The sequence below is a fragment of the Molothrus aeneus genome, chromosome 9 (assembly GCF_037042795.1).
Source record: "Molothrus aeneus isolate 106 chromosome 9, BPBGC_Maene_1.0, whole genome shotgun sequence".
NCBI lineage: Eukaryota > Metazoa > Chordata > Aves > Passeriformes > Icteridae > Molothrus > Molothrus aeneus.
Window position 1 is genome coordinate 16,321,656 of NC_089654.1, and position 24,235 is coordinate 16,345,890.

Below are 24,235 nucleotides of genomic sequence, written 5' to 3' on the forward strand. Positions count from 1 at the left end.
AATTTGTACAGGTAAACACCTGACACCACTAATTTAATGACAGCCTTGACAGAGCTAGGATGGCCTTGTCTGAGGCCTCTGTCTTGCACAGCTGTGCATTTTTAGCCCATCTATTCTATCAGAACATTAACAAGCCTCATGTGTTAACTCTCAACTCTGTGCATCCAGGAAGACAGACATTTATTCATACTTTCCACCAATCAAATGTAATGCATCTGTGAACAATTCAGTTTATTGCAAGTAAATGTACTTTTACTTAAGATCATGAGAAGATTCTAATCTCAAGCAAGACAAATCAATTCCACAAACTTAATTCACACAATGCAAATAAATGCTTCACATTATAGACATTTATATTTTCTTTAAACCTTTTTATTTAGAGATTTTTCTGGTAAGGAGATATACCATAGGAAAGCAATTTCACTGGCAGTGAGGTATGTATATACTCTACCAAAATACTCCTCTTGCTTTAACTGCTTTTAACTTTATTTACATATAAAGAAAATATCAATGCATATCCTTGGCTTAACTACAGTATCTGTTACCCTATATGAGTAAAATGAAATGTTACTTGCATACAAAATTGATTTGTAGAGGAATCTAATTTGATTTAAACAAAAATCATGTTCTGAAGACAGTTTAAATGAACAAACACAACTCATCATGACCAAGACACCTGCACCATATTTCCATCCTCACAGCACATTTATTTCAATAATTCTGTAAGTAGGTCCTTAGCATGAGCATAGTGTTACAGTTTTCATACATATAATCACATCCAAAACAAGCTCTAAAATTTAAGTTGTAAACATTCTCTTCATATGTGGAAACATTTCAATCTGTGTTTGAATTTTCTAAAATGATCAATCTTTTAAACAGAATTATAAATGAAAAGCCTACTCTAACCGTGTAGTGAGCAATGCTTATTAGTACATTTCTACAGTGTTAAATAAAATAGTAGAGGCAAACTTCTGTAAGCAAGTCAGACTTTAAGTAAATTGTCATAAAAGTAACAAACTTGTTAACAAAAAGATGCTTTGTAATAAAGAAAGTTGGATTGAATCTACTATGATACAAAAACATAAGGGTAAATACCATCTTTGTTGACAAGTAGGAGGTAGCATGGATGCACCACTTTATTGTCAGTGAGAAATGCAACTGAAGTAAAGAATATTTCCTTACCACAAATTTCCAGTATTATGTACATATTTCTCTTAGAAATTTGTTTAAACAAGTTTCCCTCCACTTTTTAGTACAAAAAGCCTCATGTGATTTAAAAAAAACACTTACACACCTAGATAGAATAGTACTAATTGCCCTATTTGAACAAAACAGTCTCTTGAACTATGAAGTACATGGTATTTAATGCCCTAAGTTGAGTAAATTGTATTAGCAGTTCTTGGTATTATACAAAACACTACATACATACAAACAAAATATAATAGTATCTTATTTTACTATGTAATTCTTTTTGGAATAAACAGAACCTTGATTTGGGTAACACTGAAGAGAACGTGGTTTCTTTGTTTTATTAAAATCTGTCCTTTAAGTACCCATGTGCAACAATTTAAAAATGGCTGCCATACATATAATGGTCTTGTACTGATAGTGAACACAGTAACTGACAAAAACATAATAAACCTTAAAAACACATCTTCCACCCTATATAAAATATAAAGACTACTTACTGTAACTGTTAAGTATTCAATTTATTATGATGTTACTGTAATCCACTTCCTCTATTTTCTCTCTTTAGCATTTATAAACATAATTTAGTGTAGCCATTTATTTTAAAAAATGATGAAGTATTTCAAATTTACATCCAATTAAAATTTAAAATGTTTCTGTGTTCTATGATGCTGCTTCTGCCATCAGTAAAGAAAATGAAGTTTCAGTAATTGAAGCAGGCTTTTTAAGTAGTGATGTGACCTCAACCATGCCAGCTCCAGTCCGTGGAAGATTTGCGTTGACAATGTGTCGCTGCAAGTGCTTTATCCAGTCTTCTTGAACAGACAAAGGTCCTCGAAAGACCAGACCACAAAACCTATGCAAATATTAAAATTAATCCATCAAGATACATCTATCTCTACTGAAAAATTATAAAACAAAGACAATAAGAGGAAAAGTCTTAATTTTCTTGAAGTTTGTTTCTACATGTTTTAGCTGAAAAACTTAGTAATTGAGTTCATTAGTAGTAACTGTGAGCACAAAACCCTGCAGCTTATACAACTCACATTCTCACACTCACACTGTTAATACCAGTAATAACAATCTGTTTTTCTTATATAAGGTTTCTTTTGAAGTTCAGAATATTACTCAGACACGACCAGTAAGATTTTAGCTAGAGAAACTACTGGCAATCTAACACCCAAGTGTGACTGAATCAAATCCTCTTGTTCAAATTAATGATAACAGGCAATTCCTTTCCCCTGTCATTATTCAATTTAATCACAAACATTTATGGATAAAATAATGAAACTCTTTATGACTAACATTAGTAAGCTCTTAAGAATGTATTCTTCCAGTTAAAGCAACACTATGTACCTGCATCTGAGTATGTAAACTTCATCAGCACTATGAGGTAACGGCAGCATTTTCTTCTTGCTTCCAGATCTTGACCTTGACTTCTTTTGTTTACAGTCTAAAGCTAAGAAGAGAAATTTTCATATGTGAAAGTAATACTTCAATGAGTGTTAGTCAAACAGAGATATTCAGTAAGTATTCCCTATAGCAATAATAAAAAGACATCTATCTCCTTGTTTTTCTGTAGTTAATTATAACGTAAATCCAAAACAATTACAGTGTATTCTAAGAAATATACTGGCAGAACACATGAAGCTGGTTTTTTTAGGTTAGCATTGTGCTTGCTCTTTTAAAGACTAGATAATTGACATTCAGCATTAAACTGTTGTTTTAGTATCAGCAAGCACCTATAAACCTATTGCAGAATTATACAGAAGCAAAGCACCATTGGAAACTCCCTTTCATGCATAAAACACTGTCAAAATCTCAGAACTTGTTTTGTAGTTCAAGTACCATCATAAGACCACTCATGTTCAACCAAGTTACAACTTTATGAAGTTGCAGCTTTCAGCTAGTACACTCAGGAATTCCTAGTTTGAATAAAACACCTGCCATTTGTTTTCAACACAAAGCAAAAATTTGTCCTTTTGTTCAAAGAGTTTCAAAGGAAGCTTCCCTTTCACTCCTGTCTGAATTCTAATGAGGCATACAAAAACTATGTATTAGTCCTTGGCAGTGGGAGCTGGTATTAGGACAATCAACAGGGATGGCAAGGCCCCTTTTTAAATTCAGTCTAAGCATTTGAAACAGCTTATGAAAGTAACGTGTGTGAACAGGAAACATAGCAAATGAGTTCAGACAGCTCTGAGGTCTGTATCTCCCATAAACAAATGTAATGGGAATCTGAGACAAAACCTGGAGATTCTAAGAAGCAGCCAAAGTGGGGGATGAGTGGATTAAACTGAATTAATATTGTTATGATGTGAACAGCTGATAAAGCTCAAGAAGTTTGTGACTGCTTGAACTGAGAAGTGTATCTAGCTACACTCTATTCCAAAACACAAGACACCAACAATGTAACTCCAACACAAAAACTTTTGCAAACAACCAGTTACACCACTTCAACAAAAACTCCACAGAAACCAGAAAGACAGTACCAGGTGGTATTCTTGATACCAAGAAGGCATAATGCTATGCTACTGAAGCATCTTAACAGTAAAATGGGGGAAAAATTGTTACACTTGGCTTAAGTTTTGACTCCTAGAATATGAAACAGAAGAATTAACCTCTTAGCATTCTGAAGCATAAGACATTGTCTGGTGAGGTAAAACATGTTGATTTAAAGAACACACAGTCTTGACTGTATCCTTAATTTTTCTCATGCCCTCCAAATGAGCACCTCTCAAGCTTTTACCTTGCAGCCCAACTTTCAACTTGGTAGACAGACTAGACATTTTCCAGTTCTATCCCCGGCTTAAGGATTCCTGCCTATCTAAAATTTAGAATGAATATCTAAGGTTTGAAGGTATCAGAGAACCAATAAAATAAGTGGAAAGCCGACACCAACCTAGAGAGACTTCCTCAGATCAACATTAGGAAAATGAGGCTTAACAGCATTTTTTTTCTGACAGCAACAACAAAACCAGTCTGCATAAAAAGGCAGTAACCCAAGGTGGCAGGGAGGAGAGAGAGAGAGAAATTGCCAAGATGCTTCTGGAAAAGCATCAAGGGGTTCTTAATACTTCATTCTCTCACAAGAAACATATTCTTCATTTAATTAGGAAGAAAAAAGCTAACTATCATATCAGGTAGGAACTACCACATATATAAGTGTTTTACATACCACAACTTCAGTAACACCATCAGCAATGCAAGCAGATAAAACACTGGAACCCAGACACCCATGCTTTGAAGAGAACTGTTTGTATGAGGCACAACTTATCTGCAGCAATTACCGCAGCAAAAGCTTTGCCTTTGCCATCTTCTGGAACATCATGAGGAGAAGGGAAACAGAAGCTGGTATTACCTGAATGCAAACATGTCCATGAGCTGCACCTGATGATAAGTTAGTTGATGTCAGTTTATATGAGTGGAAAAAAAAGAAGCAATAGTGACAACAGACTCCTCCTAGAGAGGGAAAACTGCACTTGGAACAAGAACTTGCTGATTTCCTTGATGTTGGCAAAGACATTCATTCTCATCAAGAAATTTGATTCTACTCACATGCATCCTGGAGCATTTCAGAGAGCTTTCCCTTTCCTACAAGACCTGGGTTGGTATTCTGCAACAGATTGCTGACACCTGATGGGTTTGTGTGTGTATGTGTACAATCTTCTAAGAAAAAAACCCCTCTGAACTACTGTGCAATCAAACAACAGCAACACTGACAGAAATTGCCATAATGAACCAGGAGAGGCAGTTTCTACTTCCTTGAAACGTACCTTTTCTATGAACAGTGAGAAAACAAGGAAAACAAAAGCAAGGGCATGTTCTTTCAGCTATTTATGATGGAGAGTCTATATAAGGAAATTGTAAAACAAAGAGAAGAAAAATACCACAGTAAAAGACCACGAAAAAGGACTCAGATTACGCTATGAATTCTCAGAGCAACTTAGCTAAATTTGAAAGTAGATTTGCCCAAGGAAGAAGCAGTTATAAAAGACAGAAAACACTAAGAACACAAATCCTGTGTTCTGCAAGGGTCATTTTTTTTCCCTTTGTCTTCTGAGATAGTGAACATATTCTTTTACATTTTAGGGAGCTCAAAGCAGCACCAGCATGTTTTGAAGTTACCCCAGTGAAGATGGAAAGTGAGTGAAGAAGGAGGAATATCTGAGTAAAGCTCATTGAAAACTACAATTCAAGCAGCAGTTATGAGGCATGTGTACCAGTAGCCATCACATTAATTTCATTTTGTCTATCCAGAGAACAACAAGTTTAAATAAAGTCACATGCACACACTTGAGTACTCTGTTGATACAATGCTTACAAGAAGTTGCAAACATCAACTAAATCACACAATTGCCTCAGCCATTGCCTCCCCATAAAGTAGCCATGTTCTGACCAAAACTCAGTTCCTGCTTTTTCTATGCCTTTACTGTAACAAAACAGGACCTCCTCAGAAAGTCTTTTATCATGTCTGGGAAGAGACCAATGATAAATTAGGTCTAGTAAGCTGCATGGAAACTGCAGCAAATTGCTATAGAGAGGTAGGAACTACTGATCATTAACAGCTACTCTGTAGTTATCACAGCTTCCAAACTATCATTCCTCATTCTCCATAAAGGCCTACTTCTTTTTGGAAGAACTCTCTTTCTTTCAAGTTTGGCCACCTGGTGTTTCCTAGTTGATAACTGAAAAACTTCTTGTAAACAACCAGTCACACAACATCCTCAAACTGCCAATACAACATGGTGGAGAAACAACCCATTTAAAACAAATGACTATCAAACTTTGGAGGATTCTACTTGAGGTACTTACGTACAATTTCAGAGCACACTACTTTGTGTGCTCTGAAAAATATATGTGTACTTTGTGTACTTTGAAAAATATATGCTAGGTAAAAGAACTGCATGCAAAAACCTCTGTGATGACTTATCAAAAAAGACTACAAGCAGATGGACATAGGAGGTTCCAATGAGCATGCCTAAGTGAACTAGACAGGTCACAATTAGATGCCCTTTCATGCTGTGACATTTGGTCTGCAGTTCCAAATTACAGTGCTCTGTTTCCTGATGTCGCCAACATGAAATGCTTCTTATTTCAGGAAAACTGAAGCTGGGTCTTTTATTTGGACTTCATTACTTTTGTCGAAGTGTACATAAGCTAAAACAAGTTGAATAATTTGACGCAGAAATGGAACTAAATAAACATTTGAAAACACTGCCAAGTAAAAAATAATGAACTATCTTGTACATTTAGTCACTAACTTTTCAAATTCAATCACTTGCTATCTATCCTCATCACTACTGCACAGTGAAGTACATTAAATAAACCCCTCCTATCATTTGCTCTCTGTAGGATTTTATAAGATGCTGAAAATGAGCTCATCATGCCAGTTGATTCATTATGACTGTAACAGCACAGAACAATGACACGCAAAGCCAGGGGATCTCAGATTCCTGCATACTTGATATGCTTCCACCGCAAACATCCCAAAGCTACAAGTTTGACAAAACAACATTTGAAATTACTTGAACGCGTAGCAGCCCTCATGAACCACTACCTCAGTCACACTGTTGGCTTGAAGGCCAGACTCCTTGCTCTGTACTTTACTGTTCCCTCCCAAACTTCTGACAGAGCAGTCTCCACCGATAGAAGCAGAGACCAAAGAAGAAAGTGGTGATTGCCAGAAGATGAAAGCCAGTAAGAAAAGACTGAGTATGTGAAAAGGGTCAACAAAGAGAAGATGTAAAAAGCCAGGGTGCAAGAAAGAATCAAGAGACTTGGGGAGAGCCAGGGCAGGAGGGAGCAAGAGAAGCCCAGAGAGAAAAAAAGAAAGGAAGCTGAATATACAACTATACGAAGAAGAGTGAGATGCATTTTGAAGATTTTGTGTAGGTTTGTTCAATGCTCTAAAGATACTCAGAAGAAAGAAGCAAGTTGACCACTTGCTCTGAGAAACACCAATGTGTTGCTATACATCAAAATAGGTATAAAAGGAAATTTAATATCTATTCAAGATGAGCAATTACATTGTTAAAAATTGGACTGAATAACAACAACAAAAAAAGTTCCAGCCATACATCTGAAGAGACAGGTATTTGCTTTACAGTGGATCTATAATACATTGGTATAGGCACAAATAAAGTTTAATAAAGATTAACCTCAAACAGCCAACAGCCTAGGAACTTTCACTTCTAGGATGTTTTTTTTCAGTCCATTCTCCAAAGCTACCATTATGCTTAACCATGTCTACTATACTGCTAAAACTGTAGAGTTGCATTTGAAAAGAAAAATAGGCTAAGATTTAACTAAATATGATGACATTACTGACTGAAGAAGCAGGACACCTGCTGGAAGAGCAACATGGTAACAGTCAATATCAAAAACACGTGCAGACAAATGGAAAATCTGAGACTAGTACATAAACTAATGTAATGCTGGGAAAGGCCTCACTTTGGTGGCATGCAGGGATCTTGTATTTCTCATGTTATTTCTCCTAATAAATAGTAGTGCCTAGACAGGTCCCATATCAACTGCCAGATAATCAAAGTGTTCATGTTTTGACACCATTATTTTATTACAGGAAGAAACGGAGATAATTATTCAACTGATGTGATTTATTTTTGGTAGTTATGTTTGCTTTAGAAGATATAAGAAAGGCTTAATGAGAAGCAACATGTATAAACATGTCCTCAATGTCTCCATATAATGGTTGAAGACCACTGAAGGTTTAGCTGCGGCTGAGGCCCAACTGAAGACATCTCAAAATTGCTCTCAACCACAACCATCTTTTAGTAAGAAAAACCTGAGATCCACTCAAGAGCAACACTCATAACAAGAGTGTACTTGTGTGTGCTTTAAAACTAGTGTGTACTAGTGAAATCTTGCATTAAAATAATTCTCTTCACAAAACTTGTATTATAAAGTGGAATATCAAACAGAACAACTGTTTAAAGTGTATTTTTTTGATCTACAAGCCTTGCATTAAGCTTGCTTGAGTGAGAAGTCACTGAGCAAAGCTTACAACCTTCACAGAGTTGCAGCCGACTAATGACTATGCTGCTATAGATACACATTGGTTGCATGATGTTACAGCTAGAACTCAACACTGACTCCTTAAGTCAGTGGTTCCAGCAAAAGGCCTTTATCCATGGTATAAGTTATTTATCTGGCTTAGCTCCAGCTTCTGAGAGCAAAAAAAATTCTTCCCAAACTTTTGTTTCTAACCTTTTATTTAAACCTTGTTTCTAACCCCATTTTGTTTCCAACCTCATTCAAAACCAACTTCTAGGTCCAATGATAGAAGACTCATGAGTTTTCTTTCCATTCTTTTAAGAAAAGTGGCATCTGTTCTGATGACTATGCAACTACTTCACTAGCAAAATACGTTTCTTAGAGAAAACAAACAAAAATCCCTGAAAGTACCTAAACCAGCTTCCTTCACTTTTCCCACTTAGCAAAAGGGAAGCTAGGTACAAAGTGCTTGTCTAGGATTCAATCTCTGTAGTATCCTATTTGCCAGTGTCTCCTTCATTGATTTACTGTTATTAATGTGCAATTTAAATATATAGCTATTGAAAAATACTTCCTCAGTAAGTCTATAAGAAAAGAACTTACCACAGGACTAAGATCAAATCACAGCAGTGGTAAATGAAGTTCACTACTATCAGCCTTCTACTGAATAAATATGAAAATTTTCAGAATCACTGACTAAAGGCATATTCTTCTACATGTTAGGTAATACTGCATCTGCTGACTTCCTTCCAAATCTGCTTTGTTACGGCACTAATGTAAAGGAACAGAAGACCTGGCAGCCACAGGCCTGTGTTACAAAAGTATTACTTTCAGCCTTCTACAGAGTAAGCCTGCTACTCAGTTTGCCATTCTTAGCATAATGAATTACAATTGCAGATCAAAAAAGGATTACACATTTTCCAAGAGCATTATGTAAAAGTCTGTGTTTGTTGACACAGAAAACTGATGGTTGCCCTTCTTAATTACAGAATATTTCAGGCTTCATATCTCCAAATTCTCCTCATTATATTGCATCTCTGCTCCTCAATTTGCTGTTGACCATGTGAAGTCCCATTAATCTCAGCAATAATCCAAGTAAACTCAGAAACTGCCTACAGCCAAGCAAGCTGCAGGTCTCTGAAAACAAATCAAAATATGGCATATTAGAAGAATTTCAAAATGAAGTGTGTTTTAATAAAAAACATTAATAGCAGTGCCAAATGCTACTGTACTACTGTACTACCCTCACTCAGTGTCAGAGCAGGTAGTTTTTGGATTGTGAGCCAAATAAGATATGAAACCAACTGCGTATCATATATTGTTAGAAATATACAGAGTGTAAAATGACTTGCTTTTCCTATTTTACTGAAGTATTCTTTGTAACTGTATGTACTAGACAGTAAAAACTACTTGTTGTATTGTCGCCTTTTTCCTCCCCACCGCTCTCATTTCTGAGATACTTTGAAACACTTCATTTGAAGGCCAACTATCTGGTTTGGAAGTTGTGATATCATAGGAGAATGAATTTAAGCAACCATCTCTTAGTTTTGCTTACATACCTTAAATGTTGGATCCAAAATCAAAGACTAAGAATGAAAATCAGACATGAGAGTGGACAACAGCAACATACGTTTTCTTACAAGTTGCTGAAGTTTTATGGCAAATAAATTCTTTACCAGCAAAAGCTTCAAAATTATTTTGAATTAACATATGCTTTTGTCCAGTCTGATGAAGAAAATGTATCATAGACAGACTTGCTTTTACATCTGTAACAAAACATACCTGTCCCAGTCAAAAGTCCAGCACTCTTCTTTCGTGCATAAGCGCGTAAGTGGTTGGACAGGCTAACAGCACTTGTAAACGTCGTATTGCAATGCACACACGTTCTAAGCTTCACAGGCATACCTATCATTCAAAAGAAAACTATAATCCAGTTCTCTCTTCAAAAAATGAAATTCTCAAAGCGTTGTAAAAAGTTTTCTGCAATAAAGATGGTTTAAAATATATTCACTGCATTGACGCAATTGTTTAGTATATTAGAAGGATCCAAGTTAACAGTTATTAGTTTTCCACCTAGTGCTTTAAGCCAAACCATGTTATTTGAAAAAGAACAGAAAGGAGGCAACTTGAGCCCAGTAGGCTACTCTGCATTTAATACCTACTACCAAGCTCCTACAGATCTCCACATAAAGAAACTCTAATTCCAAAATACAATCCTGCAATATGAATAGCACAATTCTGTTGAGAAATTTCAGAGTTTCCAGAATTTCCAATAAAGAGAATTTGAAAAGTCAAGTTGACAAAGTGGTAATTAAAAGTGTTTTACCCATAAGACTAAAGCACTCAATACTAAAATTAGGCTGCTGTTGAAGGCTCAGAGAAAAACGTGGTAAAACAAACCACTGAACAGCTGCTAGGCAAAACATTTTGTTCAGTGCATTTTCTATTCATTACTTTAGATGCACAATTGATAATGAAAGTAAATGATTTGAAGCTTTTTTTTGCTAAAATCTTTGGGCTAAATAAATATCAACAAAATTACATGCTATTTATCACAGAAAACAATGAAACAATACTGAACTCCTCATTTACAGACAAAGAAACCATTATAACTTATCTCCTGCTCAACTTCACCATATTTCTCCCTGTATTTTACCAAAGATATATTGTTTTGGTGAACTAATATTCCAGGTTCTCTACTAATAAATTATTAGAAGAATAAATGAAAAGCTACTACTCAGCTGACAAGTCTCTGCAGGAAAGAAAGAATGCTATTCTCTAGCAGCCCACAGAAGACATGCTGTTTTTTCAGGCAAGTTACAAAAGAAGACCACCAGATTGGTAAAAGCCTTTATAAAACTAAAACCAGAATTAGGAATATTTGCCTTTTTTAGGAAAAAAAAGAAGATTTTCAACTTGATGTTAAATATTTTCTTATTAACTCAACTGGCACAGTGCATTAGTTATCAAATTCTGTTACCTCAGCCACAGAAAACTATCGGGCTCCATTCAGAACTGTTAGTACTATGCGAGCATATGTTTATTTTTACTTGGTTGTTCATCATAACCAAACGGGTTCTACCTAGTATTGAGCAGTAAATATTACACAGAAAGCAAAACACAGTGTCAGGTTTGGCAAACTATTCTTGAGCATTATTTTTCAAATCATTAAACCTGTCAAAGATACACTTCCTTTATTAAGCAATCTCCTGTCTTAAGGGACAACCACAGACGTACAGAAGATGTAAAATCGTAAAATGTAATTCTTTTCCACTTCTACTATGTCATTTTAGAAAGCCACCCTTCTTAAGAAATTTATTGCCACACTTTTATAGCCCCTAAAAGAACTTCTGAGCACATCAGATTGTTAGGGTTTTTTGTTTAAAGAAAGAAAAGAATACAGGTGAAAAAGTACTAGGCACTGCCAGTTTTACAAACCTAGTTAATAACAAGAAAAGAAACAGCACAAAAAAAGTCAGGGGTATAAAAATAAGATCCTGCTCTCCAGTCTTGAGAATCCTGCAGCATTGGTGGTGTCCAACCAAGAAACCGGTAAATGCAAGCTCTACATACACATTAAAAAGGATGTTGTAAGAGTTCCCCAAGACTAGAAATAATTCTCATGTGACAAGTAAGTTAAAAACATCACCCTAAAAGCCTGCTCTATTAGTATACAGAGTAGCTAGGAAGTTGATTGTAGAATTGTTTCATTAGCACAATTCTCAGGGGAGGGACAATCTAGGTCCTTATTGGTCAGAGGCCGTGCACTGGAAACCTGCTGGCTACAACTGTATGCCAGCAAAGCTTGAACCAGCACAGGTTGTCACTCAGGATCGACAGGCCCTAAGCAAGCATGAGTTTCTCACAGCAGCCACAATTTAAAACAAACAAGAATTAATCTATGTTGTAAGAGTATGTTTGCCTAAAACCATGAAAATTAGTTGACAGTGATTTACCAATGCAGTATTATGCATTTATAATGGGATCAACAGTTCTGTTAGTTTGAGCAAATGCTGCCTTGCACAAACCTTGAAGACTTAAATGCAGTATTCCTAAACCAGCTGTTTTACCGCCCAAAAACAGGGTTGCAAGCCCAAACATTTCAGAACTGTTAGTCTACCAAATATGCATAGACACTTCAACTTGTTTACTGCAGGATGTGTCTTCTTCCTTACTGAGGCTCACTTTGTGTCCACTTTCAATTTGCATGCCCAGGCATATGCAGAACAGGAACTATATTCCATGCAAAAACCCTTCAGTGCTGCTGAGGGGTTTTTTCGCTTTAGGAAAAACAAGTCAGAAAAAATTTGCTGTGCTACCTCTCGCAGTCAAGTGTCCTCTGGAAATGAAACAAGAATTAAATGAAGAGAATCCCAAATAAAATACTCTGCACTTGTACATTTTCTACGAATTATATGACTTTTTTGGAAATGTTGTCAAGAAACACCTTCTTACCTGACTGCATAGTCAAGTCCATTTTTTGTGGCTGATACATCAATGGACTGTCTTCATTTAATGGAAGAACACATTTCTGAACAAACCTCTTTCTTGCAGTTTGATTATGAATCTTTTGAGGGGAAATATCAGGATTCCTTTCTTCTCCTAACCTCTTGTTTTTCAGGAGTTCTATCAGTGTAAGTGACTGATTTCTTTTTTCATCATGCAGTACTGCTTTTGTTTCATCACATTCATTTAGGAAACTCAGCCCTTCTTCCTCCGATGCAGACACAGATATATCTTCAGTCTTTAAGCCATTATGGTATGCTTCAAGAGGTATAACATTCTGAGATAAAAAGTCATCATTTGATGCAAATTTCTGAGCAACAAATGGTCTGGGAATAATACGGCGACTGTTCAAAGCCTTTAGGATTTTTTCATACTTCTCTTCATTTTGCATCATCTCATTCAGAACACAGATGGGAGACTTGTGTGCGTCCCACTTGGTTTTGCCAAGCCTCTTCAGGTGTCCTCGCACATGATTAGACAATCCAATTTTAGTATCGAACCAGCCACCACACAGCTGACATGTATGCTCAGAGGAAGTTTCAGATTTCTCAATCGCTACAAAGAAAATAATTACAATGTTTTTTGACAATTATAGACAGTTAAACATGACAACTGCAAATCACAAGAAGAGAGGCTTGACAAGAAGCTAAAGCAAGCCTTGTTCAGTGCTCAATAAATCCCTTTGTCCACCCAACTTCGTACCCACATAAAAAACCAAATCTTACCTTTTCTAACACGTTTAACTGGAGTCCCTGTTCCAGCTCTTTTAAAATGCTGCATTTTGTCACTTGTTGCTATTTGTTCTGGTGAAACAACATGACGGGCTTCGTAGCTTAGTCCAGCTCTGTGAAGATGTCCTCTGACATGATTGGACAAACCAACACCTGTTTCAAAGGTTGCTGGACAGTATGGGCACGATTTCTTTTCAAGCGACAAATCAGTCCAGTGGAAAACTGAATTATGCTTTGGCAATGCTGATCCTACATTTTCTAAATTCTGAGGATCATGCAAATCATGCAAGAAGTTACTACCCTCAGCATCTTCGTAATACTCAAAATAAAAGCCATCATTCTGCTCATAACCAAGTGAAGATCTATCACCAGCTTCATTATCTTCCATTTTACCTTTGAATATGGGGAATAGGTTTACATGCTCCTGATTAATATCACTGTAAGATTCATCCTCCACAGACTGTGTAGTGTAATCACATAGTTCAACATTATCCCATGAACTTTCATCCTCCGTTTCATAGCTGTCTTTTTTTTCAGCAGAGTTTAGTTTCTGTAAAACAACAACAGTCATTTTATGCAGAAAATCTGGATAGCAATCCAAATCATCTCCTGTAACAGAGCCTTCCCTCTTGGATTCTTTAACCACTCTTTTTACAGCTACATGCCTATGATCTTTACAGCCTTCTGCCCTTTTGCAATCAAGGCTATTTGAATCCATGACAAAACAATCATTACTTGATGAAGAAAATAAATGTAAAGCACTGACAGATTTGGACTCTTCCTTTTTTAAATGCAAAGGGTAAGAGTCACTAGATTTTTTAATAATCCTGTAGTTTTCATATTTGTGTCTATATAAATTACTTTTTTTGGCACTAGCTTTCTGCTTTGCTGCTTGATGAAAACATTTACGTTTTTGGTCAATGCTATTTCTAATAAAAAAGTTCTTGTTTGTAGAATTTAGATTGCACACACTTACAGATGACTGTGAAACGCTTTTCCGAGCCTTCTGTATCCTGTAGGGTCTCTTGTGAAGTTTTGCGAAGTTACTGGATTGTGAAGTAGAGCCAAATGATCTTTTTACATCCTGTTTTAAAGCAGAGTTCTTTGGAAAAGTAGAAGAATGTTTGATCAACTGTTTTGTCCTGCTACGAAAATCTAAAGATTCTTCTATTATACTGCCTTTTCTTTTCTCTTGTCTAAGATGGCTACCAAAGGGATCAAGGCATGATCCTGAATGCAAATATGCCATGTGTTTTTTTAAAATGCTTCTAGCTGAAGTAGCAAATGGACACAGCTTACACATATAGGTCGATGACTTTCTTGAGGATCCTAAATAAGGATCTTTCAAGGATGCCTTTTTCTGAGTTTTTCTCTGGGACAAGTCACTACCAATAATTGAACATTTGACTACTGCTCCATGAGCGATCCCTCGATGGCATTCCAGTTCATTTTCTGTCACAGCCATGAAATTGCATTCCTCACAACAGTAATATCTTTTATCTTTTTCATGGGTCTTTGCATGCTGCACAAACGTTTTGGGACAATTGGTACCAAATACACACTGTGGGCATTGTAACCGTGCACTCCTACCCTCATCCTGAAGTTCTTTCAGCTCACGGATTTCTTCCATCAGTTTCTGCCTTCTTTCCTGGTGAATTATCATATGTTTAAGAAGGGAATTACGATCTCGGAATGTCCTTCCGCATTCCCTACACGCATAGGGCCTGGGGACATTGAGATGCCGGAAATGACTGTTCCCATCTAAATGGTACATCATATGCCTATGCAGATGTTTCTTCTCTCTAAAATTCACATTGCACTTTGTACAGGGATAAAACGATGGTTCATCAGTACTGAAAGTAGATGGTGGTTCAGAATCATTCTCTTCACATTTGTTTTGCAAAGTATTGGATAGAAAAGTGCTAGTGTGAACAGGAGAAGTATCTTCTGCACAGTTACTAGTGGGACTATAAATGAGCTGCTGGATACCATCAACAGTTTCCAGCTCTTCATCTGTAGATTCAGGCTTTACTTTACTCAACGAGTATTTCTGTGGTTCTACTATTTGTAGCTCCTCATTCTGCTCTAAGAATTCAACATTTAACAGTTTTGATTTACTAGGAATACAACTGGTATCATCAAAACAGTCTTCAGTATAGCGTGTTATTTTACTAACATCCATTTTCCTTTTTCGCTTCTTTTCTAGCCCTACCTTACAGTGAATGGGAGACTTCTCTATTGTTTCTTCATTAGTCATAAGAAACTGTATAAACTCTTTCTGTGGATCCCAGCTGGGATCACATCCCGATCCAAAGCCACCTGTACCTGAGGAAATGCTTGTTAATGTATCGACACAATCATCTTTTAATAGTAAATTTTTATCATCCTCACAAACTTCTACTTGGTCTACTAAAGTGCTATCTACACTATTTCCTACTGTTTTCTGTGAATCACAACCAATTGAAGCAGAGGTAGGTAGATTTTTAATGGAATGAGTCAGGTTCTTAGCATGTGCTACATCAGGTAACAAAAATAAAACCTGGTGCTGATTGGATTTCTGTGTTGTACTCTTCGCAGGCAGCTGCAGATCATGAACCACTGTCAAAGTTGAGCAGGAATCTGCAAGATGACCTCCAGGCTGTCCAGTGGTTAATGAAACGCTGCCTTTATTCATAATGGAAGTCTTTGTTGAGGTGGAGTGTGAAACTGGTCCATTAACAGCAGTTCCTCTAGACAACATAAAGTTTTCACTAGAAACAGTAGGAGCACCAGTGTGTATAAATAGAGAAGCCTGGCCTCCACTTAAGGCTTTTTCAGATCTGTCCCTTGATAGCTCCTCAGTCAGAGTCAATGTACTGTTCTGAAATGATGTGTCACTCTCTTCTGGTTTGGGAATGCCACCTTCTTCCTCAGATACAAAATTATCATCACATAGGATTTCTTCTTCTTTAGCACCAGTGACTTCAGTATTTGTCTCTAAATCATCCATATTGCTGGTCTGTCCATTAAGTACATTTACACTAAAAACAAACAAGAAAAAATCAGGCAATTGCAGAAATAAATAATGACAACTTTAATTTAGAGCTTTTCTTCAGGATCACTCTTCACACTGTAATCTAAAAAGATGTTTTGAACTTGTCAAAAATCTACTTTTCATTTAGGATATCCAGAATATTTATAGTGAACCAATGAAGAAAGAAAAAAACCCACTATTTTTTTGCTATGCAATATTAATAACCATACAGCAAACTAGTCACTGCCAAATATCCCAGTTCAAAGAAACCTGAGACCTACACACAAGCAAGATAGGGAAAATCAGATTGCCAAAACAAAAGCAAATGCATTCTATATGTACATAAATATAGATTATCTTCAGTTGTTCTCCAGAAGTAGAAGTAAGCAGTAAAGGCTACCCAGACATCTACTAGCAATTCTGGGTTTTTTTTTTTTTTTCTTAACATACTTTCTTTAGGAAACTAAAACAGTCTTTACATTTCTCAAGGTAGCACTTTTTTGGAAATACTTCCATACAACTGACCTGATGCTGCATGGAAGCCTGCAGAAGGGAAAAACAATGAAGCTGATTTTGAGTATCTGATTAGTGACAGAGACACAGCAAAGATCAAACTCATTGAGGAAACTAGATGTCTTCCTATTCCCTTCTTAGAAAAGGACCCTCATTGCTTTAAAACAAATAAATCCCATTTGCTTATAAGGCTATTTTAAATGATAAGCATATTGAACAACATTTTATCAAAGGTGGGGGAAAAATACTGTAAGAACAAAACATTGCATTAGGATCTACCTACCAGATGAAGTCACTGTGTTGAATCCAGAGCATGACACTAACAACATCTTCCAGTACAGAGAACTACTGCATATTAATTCCCCATGGGTGGCCTTGTCTTTCTACAAGTGACTCTTACTCATACATCTAATCATCTATTCAATGCTTAGTGAGCACAAAGGAGCTGCCTACACATGAAAATCAATGTGTGACCAACAGAAATGTAAACTTTACTCTACCCTGGCATTCACTTTTTATACAGGTCCCAGAACACATAAGCGAGCATAAGGCATTAAAACATCTTGGAGTCAGGACATCTATATTTTACAGAAATCACATATTTTACCCTTAGAGAGTATTACTCACTTTGATCTTTTGTGGGATTTGATTCCTGCAATCACATAGTTTCAGTTACTAATTAACATTTTGAATGGAACTCAGTTAAAAGGAGTTATTACCTAGACTCTTCAAATTAAGATGTTATAACTCACAACTAATGTCCATGGCTTCCTGCAATGGTCCTTTATCGAAATCCAGGAAGACCACTTTGGACATCCTTTTTTCCTAAGGAGAGAAAACAATTTAGTTAAACAATTTTCATCTCCAAATATAACATTTTAAAGTATGTCCAGTATTTTAAACTCAACAGAATGACAGCTATCCACACAATTCAAAGTTAAGTACAACTTCACAGAAATTCTCTTTTTATTGCACTTGTTTTGTTTCAAATCAGCAAAAGGACAAAACAATTATTTAACCTCTTCTGAGTTTGTAAAAAACAAACCCTAATGTAAGGTAACTTACTTTTGCAGATGAAAGTAATTCTATTTGGAGCAGAAATACAATGAAAAATTAAGTCATTAAAAAAGTATTTCCCTTGCTACTCCACCACTGAACTAGCCAATTTAGAAATGCAGCAATGCTCACATCAGAGGCATAATAAATGTTTAAAGTGTGTGAAATATTTTATTGTATTATTATCTATAACATACCTTTACGCACACATTCTACTGGACACCCGGTTCCTCATCTTGCAAAAAAATCTTCTTAGATTTTTTTTCTTTGCTTTGCTGTTTTGAGATGGGTTATTTTTCACTATAATAACGACTTCCAATAAGATCACATCCTAAGCTACCACCCTAAAATGGTGATAATGCACCACCCAGCAGGAGTCTTTACATCACCTTTGTAAGTTAGAAATGGGTAGTGCAAACATGTGCTAAGAATCAGTAATGCAAAAGTCAATTAAAAGAAATGAAGCCTACAATGATGCACAACAGCTCCAGCAATTTTGTAACTCAAAAATGTAGGCTTCATATAGTATCAGGCAGCAAGGTATAAAACTGTTCACAAAACCTTGGTAAGAAATTGAGTAAGCCAATTTTGCCTGGAAGATGTGTGTTTTCCTTGGTTTATTGCTGCAGAAGCAGACAAAAGCCTGCTCAGTCTATCTGAGAGCCTGTATTAGCTTTGCTCAACAGGAAGCAACGTTGCTAACAAAGTGGTAAATTCAGTGTTAATGAGTGGCTTCACTGTTACCACCTCTGAGGTAAAACCTTCCATGTTCCAAGTTCCACCCATCTGTTCTGGTGTGAGGGGTTCAGAGGAAGAACAGACGCTTCCCATTCAAAGCAACTTCAGTGGTACCCCCGAACAGCGGGGAGGCAGACTGAGAATACTGTGCTGCTTGGAGCCTGCAATCCTCATTATCAGAATGGCTCCTCAAAACTGCTCACAGGTTTACAAGATGAAGACAAAATTATGTTGCTCTACATACAAAATCATACTGCTAATGAATATTAGTATTAAAGCTGAAGTTAAGAAAGTGGCTAAGACACCCTGTGGTCAGCATTAAACTGAAATTCTCCTCAGAGTTACCAGAGATATCTAAAGCATTACCTAATGCAATCTTGTAAGACACTCCTCTCCATACTGTGTATTTATGGAGATTGGGAACTATTCCATATGGGTATGATTAGAAGTCTTCTGTGGTAAAACAGGTATCCCTACAGATTTCAGTCTTTGAATCAACCCTGAAATGCTTACTGAATCAATAATATCACTACTACATTGTAATAATTTTCAGCTAATTATCACTTTTATTCTTATCATGATGTATTATTATTTTTCCAGCTATCTAGTTGGTACAATTCACTATTTTTTGTGCAGGACAACAACAATAAAGTTAACAGTTTTAACAGTGTGGCATTAGAGAAAACAGAAAATGTACTTTTAAATTATAATAGTTTGGTCTTGTGATAACACTGAACTAAGATGCAATAATTCAGTTACATTATCTACTCCACATGTCAGAATTTATGCAGTAACAATGACAGGTATAACTAAAGACACAATGCCGTGTTTCTTGAGGAAACGTTATCATCTAACTTGTCTCTCAGGGAAAAAAAAGAAAAATTATTTATTGTAACTAAGATGTAACCAAGCTATGCAATACACTTTGCATGCTTCCATCAGAGTTTTAAAATTATCTTCTCTATAACATATGAGGAATACAAAATTATTGTGTCAAAATATATAGCATTTAATACTTGGTGTATTTGAAAAATTAAAAATTGAGATCAAACTTTCAATTTGTTGAAAATACTGCTTATCATATCCACTACCAGGACTATATTACCTCAACTAAATGTTTGAACTAATTTTTATTTAAGCATCTAGTGCAATATACCTAGGAGATATATACATGTAAAAATGGTAATGGAAAGTGTCTGGAAAAGCCTACACAAGTATACACAATTCCAGCTCCTACCTTTGAAACACACTTTATCTAAAGGCTAGGTTGAATTCAATTATTTAAATTCAATTATTCAGTTCAATTCAATTAGTTCAGTTAAGCCTAAGAATAACTGCAATACACTTAACAGCATTATTCTTGGTTTACATGCTATGCTATTTACTATACAGAAATTATTTCATATTCAAAAGTAGAAAGAAACCAATTATTTATTCAGCTAAGCCACACTCCGCTCTCTATTAATTGATTTGAAATCTACCTAATTTTAAATACTGGTTTTATTCATAAAGTATCAGTTTTAAAAATCATAATGTGTTCTGCAGATATGACTGCCTGTGGCCAGACAGTCCGAGCATTAAAAAACTGTAAGGTCAGATCTATCTTCAAGCTGACAGATCATAATTTAAATGCCTTAAGCTAATCTTATTGTCTCAAAAAATCTTGAACATCAGTATTTTTGCAAACTATCAGCACTTGCTATAACACCCTTACTACACTACATCTTGAGGTTACTACAGAAGAAATGAGGTGATAATTGCATATTAACATAATTATTTGGTAATCCCTCCAAGCAGGCTTCCTAGGTCACTCAGTAATTCAGATTAGACGCAACCTCCCTGTCATCAGATCTATGCTGTCCACTTTCTGTTCATTAATAATTCTTTTTGATAGGAATGTACTTAAATCCATTGTTCTATGTACATTATTAATTGTATTTATTACCAGTAGGTTTATGACCTTTCCAAGTTCTTATTTCATAACTACAACCTTTACTATGCAGTAGGGTCACACACCAAATTAGGAGCACTGCCTTCATGCAATGCTAGCTCAGTAAAGCTTACACCTCAGTGCAAGCCCAGTGTCATTTCATAGGGATTTACAATAAATTTGAAAGCACACTGGAGCCGAAAATTAAGACAGAAGAATTTGGCTGAGTTTGTCAAAAGCATTTAGTGCCTTTCTGTGTTCTGATATCAAGTTTCTCACTAAATTCATAAATGTGAGCCAATGAGTTAAAAGCACAGAGCAACTATTAAGCAGCACAAACACTTAGAAGCCATCTCCTAAATGGTTTGAATTTCATCAGCCTAGTTAAAGAAACTGAAGAAATCCAATGTCTTTCAGCAGTGCTGTAACAAAGGCAAAAACATACTTGTCCTGTGCTAAATAACTCCGCATAAGTCAAGTTCTTTAAGCAGATATGTGAATATCCAGGATACTCAAGGGATTGTTCAAATACTCAAGACATAGGAAAGGTGCTTCAGGTTTGCACCGCTCTATTTAGATTTTTCTTTGAGACTTCATTATGTAAACAGAGAAAACTAACAAAACCTACCATTTTTCCACAAGTGTCCCTGTAATAAAGCTTTCTCAAGAGACAGATTGTATTAAAGGTGTTAGAACCAAAGTCACAGATTTTTAGGCAACAAACAGAAGACCAGAGAGAGTTTAAGTACATCATGGTACAGGACTAAAAAAGCATCTCATTCCATTTTGCACCATCAGTCTATGCTTTAAAACCTTAATCGTGGCAAACATCAAGCACAGAACTTCTGCCAAAAGAGAAAGGTTTAAGAACCTCTGGAAAATGAAGGTTTGTATAGAGTAATAGAGGAACTGGTAGTGTACCAGCACAAACCAGCCACATCTTGAGAAATAAAGAACAACCTTAGAATTCAGCTGCACAATATTTTTGCCTCCTCCATATAGTAATGCACAGAGTTTATGCCTCTGGAGCTTTGGGTGTTATCTAGCAATATTAATGGCCCAAATCAATAAAACCATGATACTTTGATCATTAGAAGAATACCTATTACTTGTTTTCCAGTTTATTTTTTTAAAAAGCTATCCCACCCCACCCTTCAGATGGAAATAAAACCACAAAGCCTGACAACTAGAGGTGAGTCAGTGACTCACCTTGCCTTCCCTCAGCTTCTATTTGTGTTTGCAAATTAAGTTGTTGAAAATACATTTCCTTCTGCACAGCTGAAACATTATTTGTAGACCACCTTACTTAGCTTTGAAATCTACAAAAGAACACTTCCGCATTTTTTCAAACTTCTGCAGTGAAGAGACAGCTTGTTTAATATGCCTAACACCATGAGTACTGCCCTCCCCACCTACTCTACACACAGTCCACAGTTATTAATCCAACTACAACTTGAAGAGTTCCATTCAAAACTAGTTATCTTCAATACAATCCAAATCCACAGCTGTTCACATAACAATACGAACACTGGAAAACTCCCATAGCTAACTAGACTGCCATATAAAAAACTTTTTAAAGCAGTATGAAATATTACCAATACAACATTTGTATTATACCTAAATAAATACAAAGTTACTGCCATCCACAGTATAGTCTTTTATAACACTTTTAGGAAGTTCACCAAGTTGTCTCGGTGAAAGAGACAACTGCGGAAAAAGGTGATCACAGAGAAATTCTCAGTTATAGAGCAGTCATGACAAAAGCAGCTTAGTTCCTAATGCAACAATGTCTTCAAAAGCTCTCTGTCAGGAACAGTAAGGAAACCAAAAATGCCTTTAAAATGTCAACATTTCAGAAACGTGATTTCTGGTCTAAAACATCTAAGAATGATATGTTAACATCTCATGTGAAAGAAGACTGAACAAAACTTAAGAATAACGATCATATAATTAGAAATCACAAAAGAGAATTCCATTATTGCCACCAACCATCTTAATCTTACTCGTCTAGTATTGATTTGCTTGGGGAAACAACCAGTTTGTCACAATGGGGGGCATCATGATAAAATTCAATACTGAAATCAATAATAATAAATGACTGTACAATTTAAGTGTGACAAGAACCGCATGTATCACTACAGAAAATACTCCTCTGGTTTTAACTGCTCATGCAGCATTTAGGACAGTTTCACGGGCAGGTGAAAATGAACTAGGTATTTCTAAAAGATGACTAGCCAGAACACAAAACCAAGATGTTGAATCTGGTAACTTAAGAACAGTCACACACTGTCTGGCAACCCCACAGGATCTGTAACTCCTGCCCAGAATTCCACAGCCCTGTTCACAGAGGACAGCCAGGTACTTGTCTTCATGTTCCTGCAGCTCTCTAGTTTGGATTTTTAGTATTGCAAAGTAGTTTGAATTGTACTACCATTAGCTCTACTAGAGATGAGAACCATAATCAAATACTGAATTGTCCTAAATGCAGACATACATGGTAATGACTAGCAGTATTCCAATAAAGACACAGAAGTATTAAAAATACAAAATTACTGTTCTGTGAAAACACACACTATTTCTCTTCTTAACTTCAATATAGGTACGAAAGTATTTTAAAAATGGTTTCCAATTACCAACTTTGAATTTATCATTCTGACAGCTGGAGAAAATTACACAAAAATTATTATGGATACGGTAAAAGCATGTTCTCTCTATCCCTAGTTATGTAGAATATATTGACAGCAAATTTAATATACATAATTTAATGCTCTTCTCCCTTCTACCTCCCTTCCAGGGATCCTGTTTTCCAGAGTTCTCGCTCCAAATAAAATAACATTATCACTTAGTAGAGTGCTATAATCACACTCAAATTTATAAACATGCATTTTCCAAGTCTCACTTCATTTTCTAGTTGTATTTCTACAATTTCAGATTTTACACAGGAAGAATCCCTCTTCTTCACCACCATATACTTAAATACCTTCCTGATGTGTCACACCTCAAGAGAGGTTTCTCAGTGTGGCTCTCCAGGCAATACAGTAAAAGTATTTCCTCCCTACAGAACCTACTGCCACCAGCAATGTTCCTCTCCAGTCACACTAAGTGAGACATTTCACAAAGAGATCATGTGTAGGAAAGTATCTGCATTCTTCCAGACTTTAAAATCACCACTACAGTCCTTACATGGGGCATTATACTAAAATTAAAGAACCTGCTGACCACTGCAGATTTTGGCTTGCAGAGAAGAGGAAGTATTTTCAACATGGCATCATATACTGTCAAATTACTGGGTTATTCATTGGAATTACATTGGAATTTTCTTTGAAGCAAAGCCAGTTTAAATAATTGCTGCCTTCTTCCACTCTTCCAAGTTCCTCCATTCACACTTTATCAACATTTCACTATCCAGTTTAAAAGGCTGGGGACCCAAACACCAGTGAATCAGCAGAGTCAAGAGGTGACTATGGGTAAGGGCACAAACTTTTACTAGCTTTGTTGACAGAAAAATCCACTGGGGAATCTTTTCCTAAAATCTACATGAATAAA

The 24,235-nt window shown here is 36.0% G+C and overlaps 1 protein-coding gene across 7 annotated transcripts in view; it reads right to left on the reverse strand.

The window, feature by feature from the left end:
• Nucleotides 1-205: 205 nt before the first annotated feature.
• The window catches only part of ZNF644 (zinc finger protein 644), a 74,809-nt gene continuing 50,779 nt past the window's right edge, over nt 206-24,235 (reverse strand). For 5 of the 7 annotated variants that reach the window (XM_066555460.1, XM_066555461.1, XM_066555463.1 and 2 more), the window contains exons 3-7: nt 17,718-17,790; nt 13,434-16,459; nt 12,658-13,263; nt 2,545-2,647; nt 206-2,044 (exon numbers count right to left, since the gene is read on the reverse strand). In XM_066555460.1, coding sequence (XP_066411557.1) covers nt 1,852-2,044; nt 2,545-2,647; nt 12,658-13,263; nt 13,434-16,428 — 3,897 coding nt within the window. In that variant the 5' untranslated portion in view covers nt 16,429-16,459; nt 17,718-17,790 and the 3' untranslated portion in view covers nt 206-1,851. Of the gene's footprint in view, nt 2,045-2,544; nt 2,648-9,984; nt 10,108-12,657; nt 13,264-13,433; nt 16,460-17,684; nt 17,791-24,235 lie in introns of all 7 variants that reach the window. The other 2 variants (XM_066555464.1, XM_066555458.1) reach the window with 2 other exon arrangements.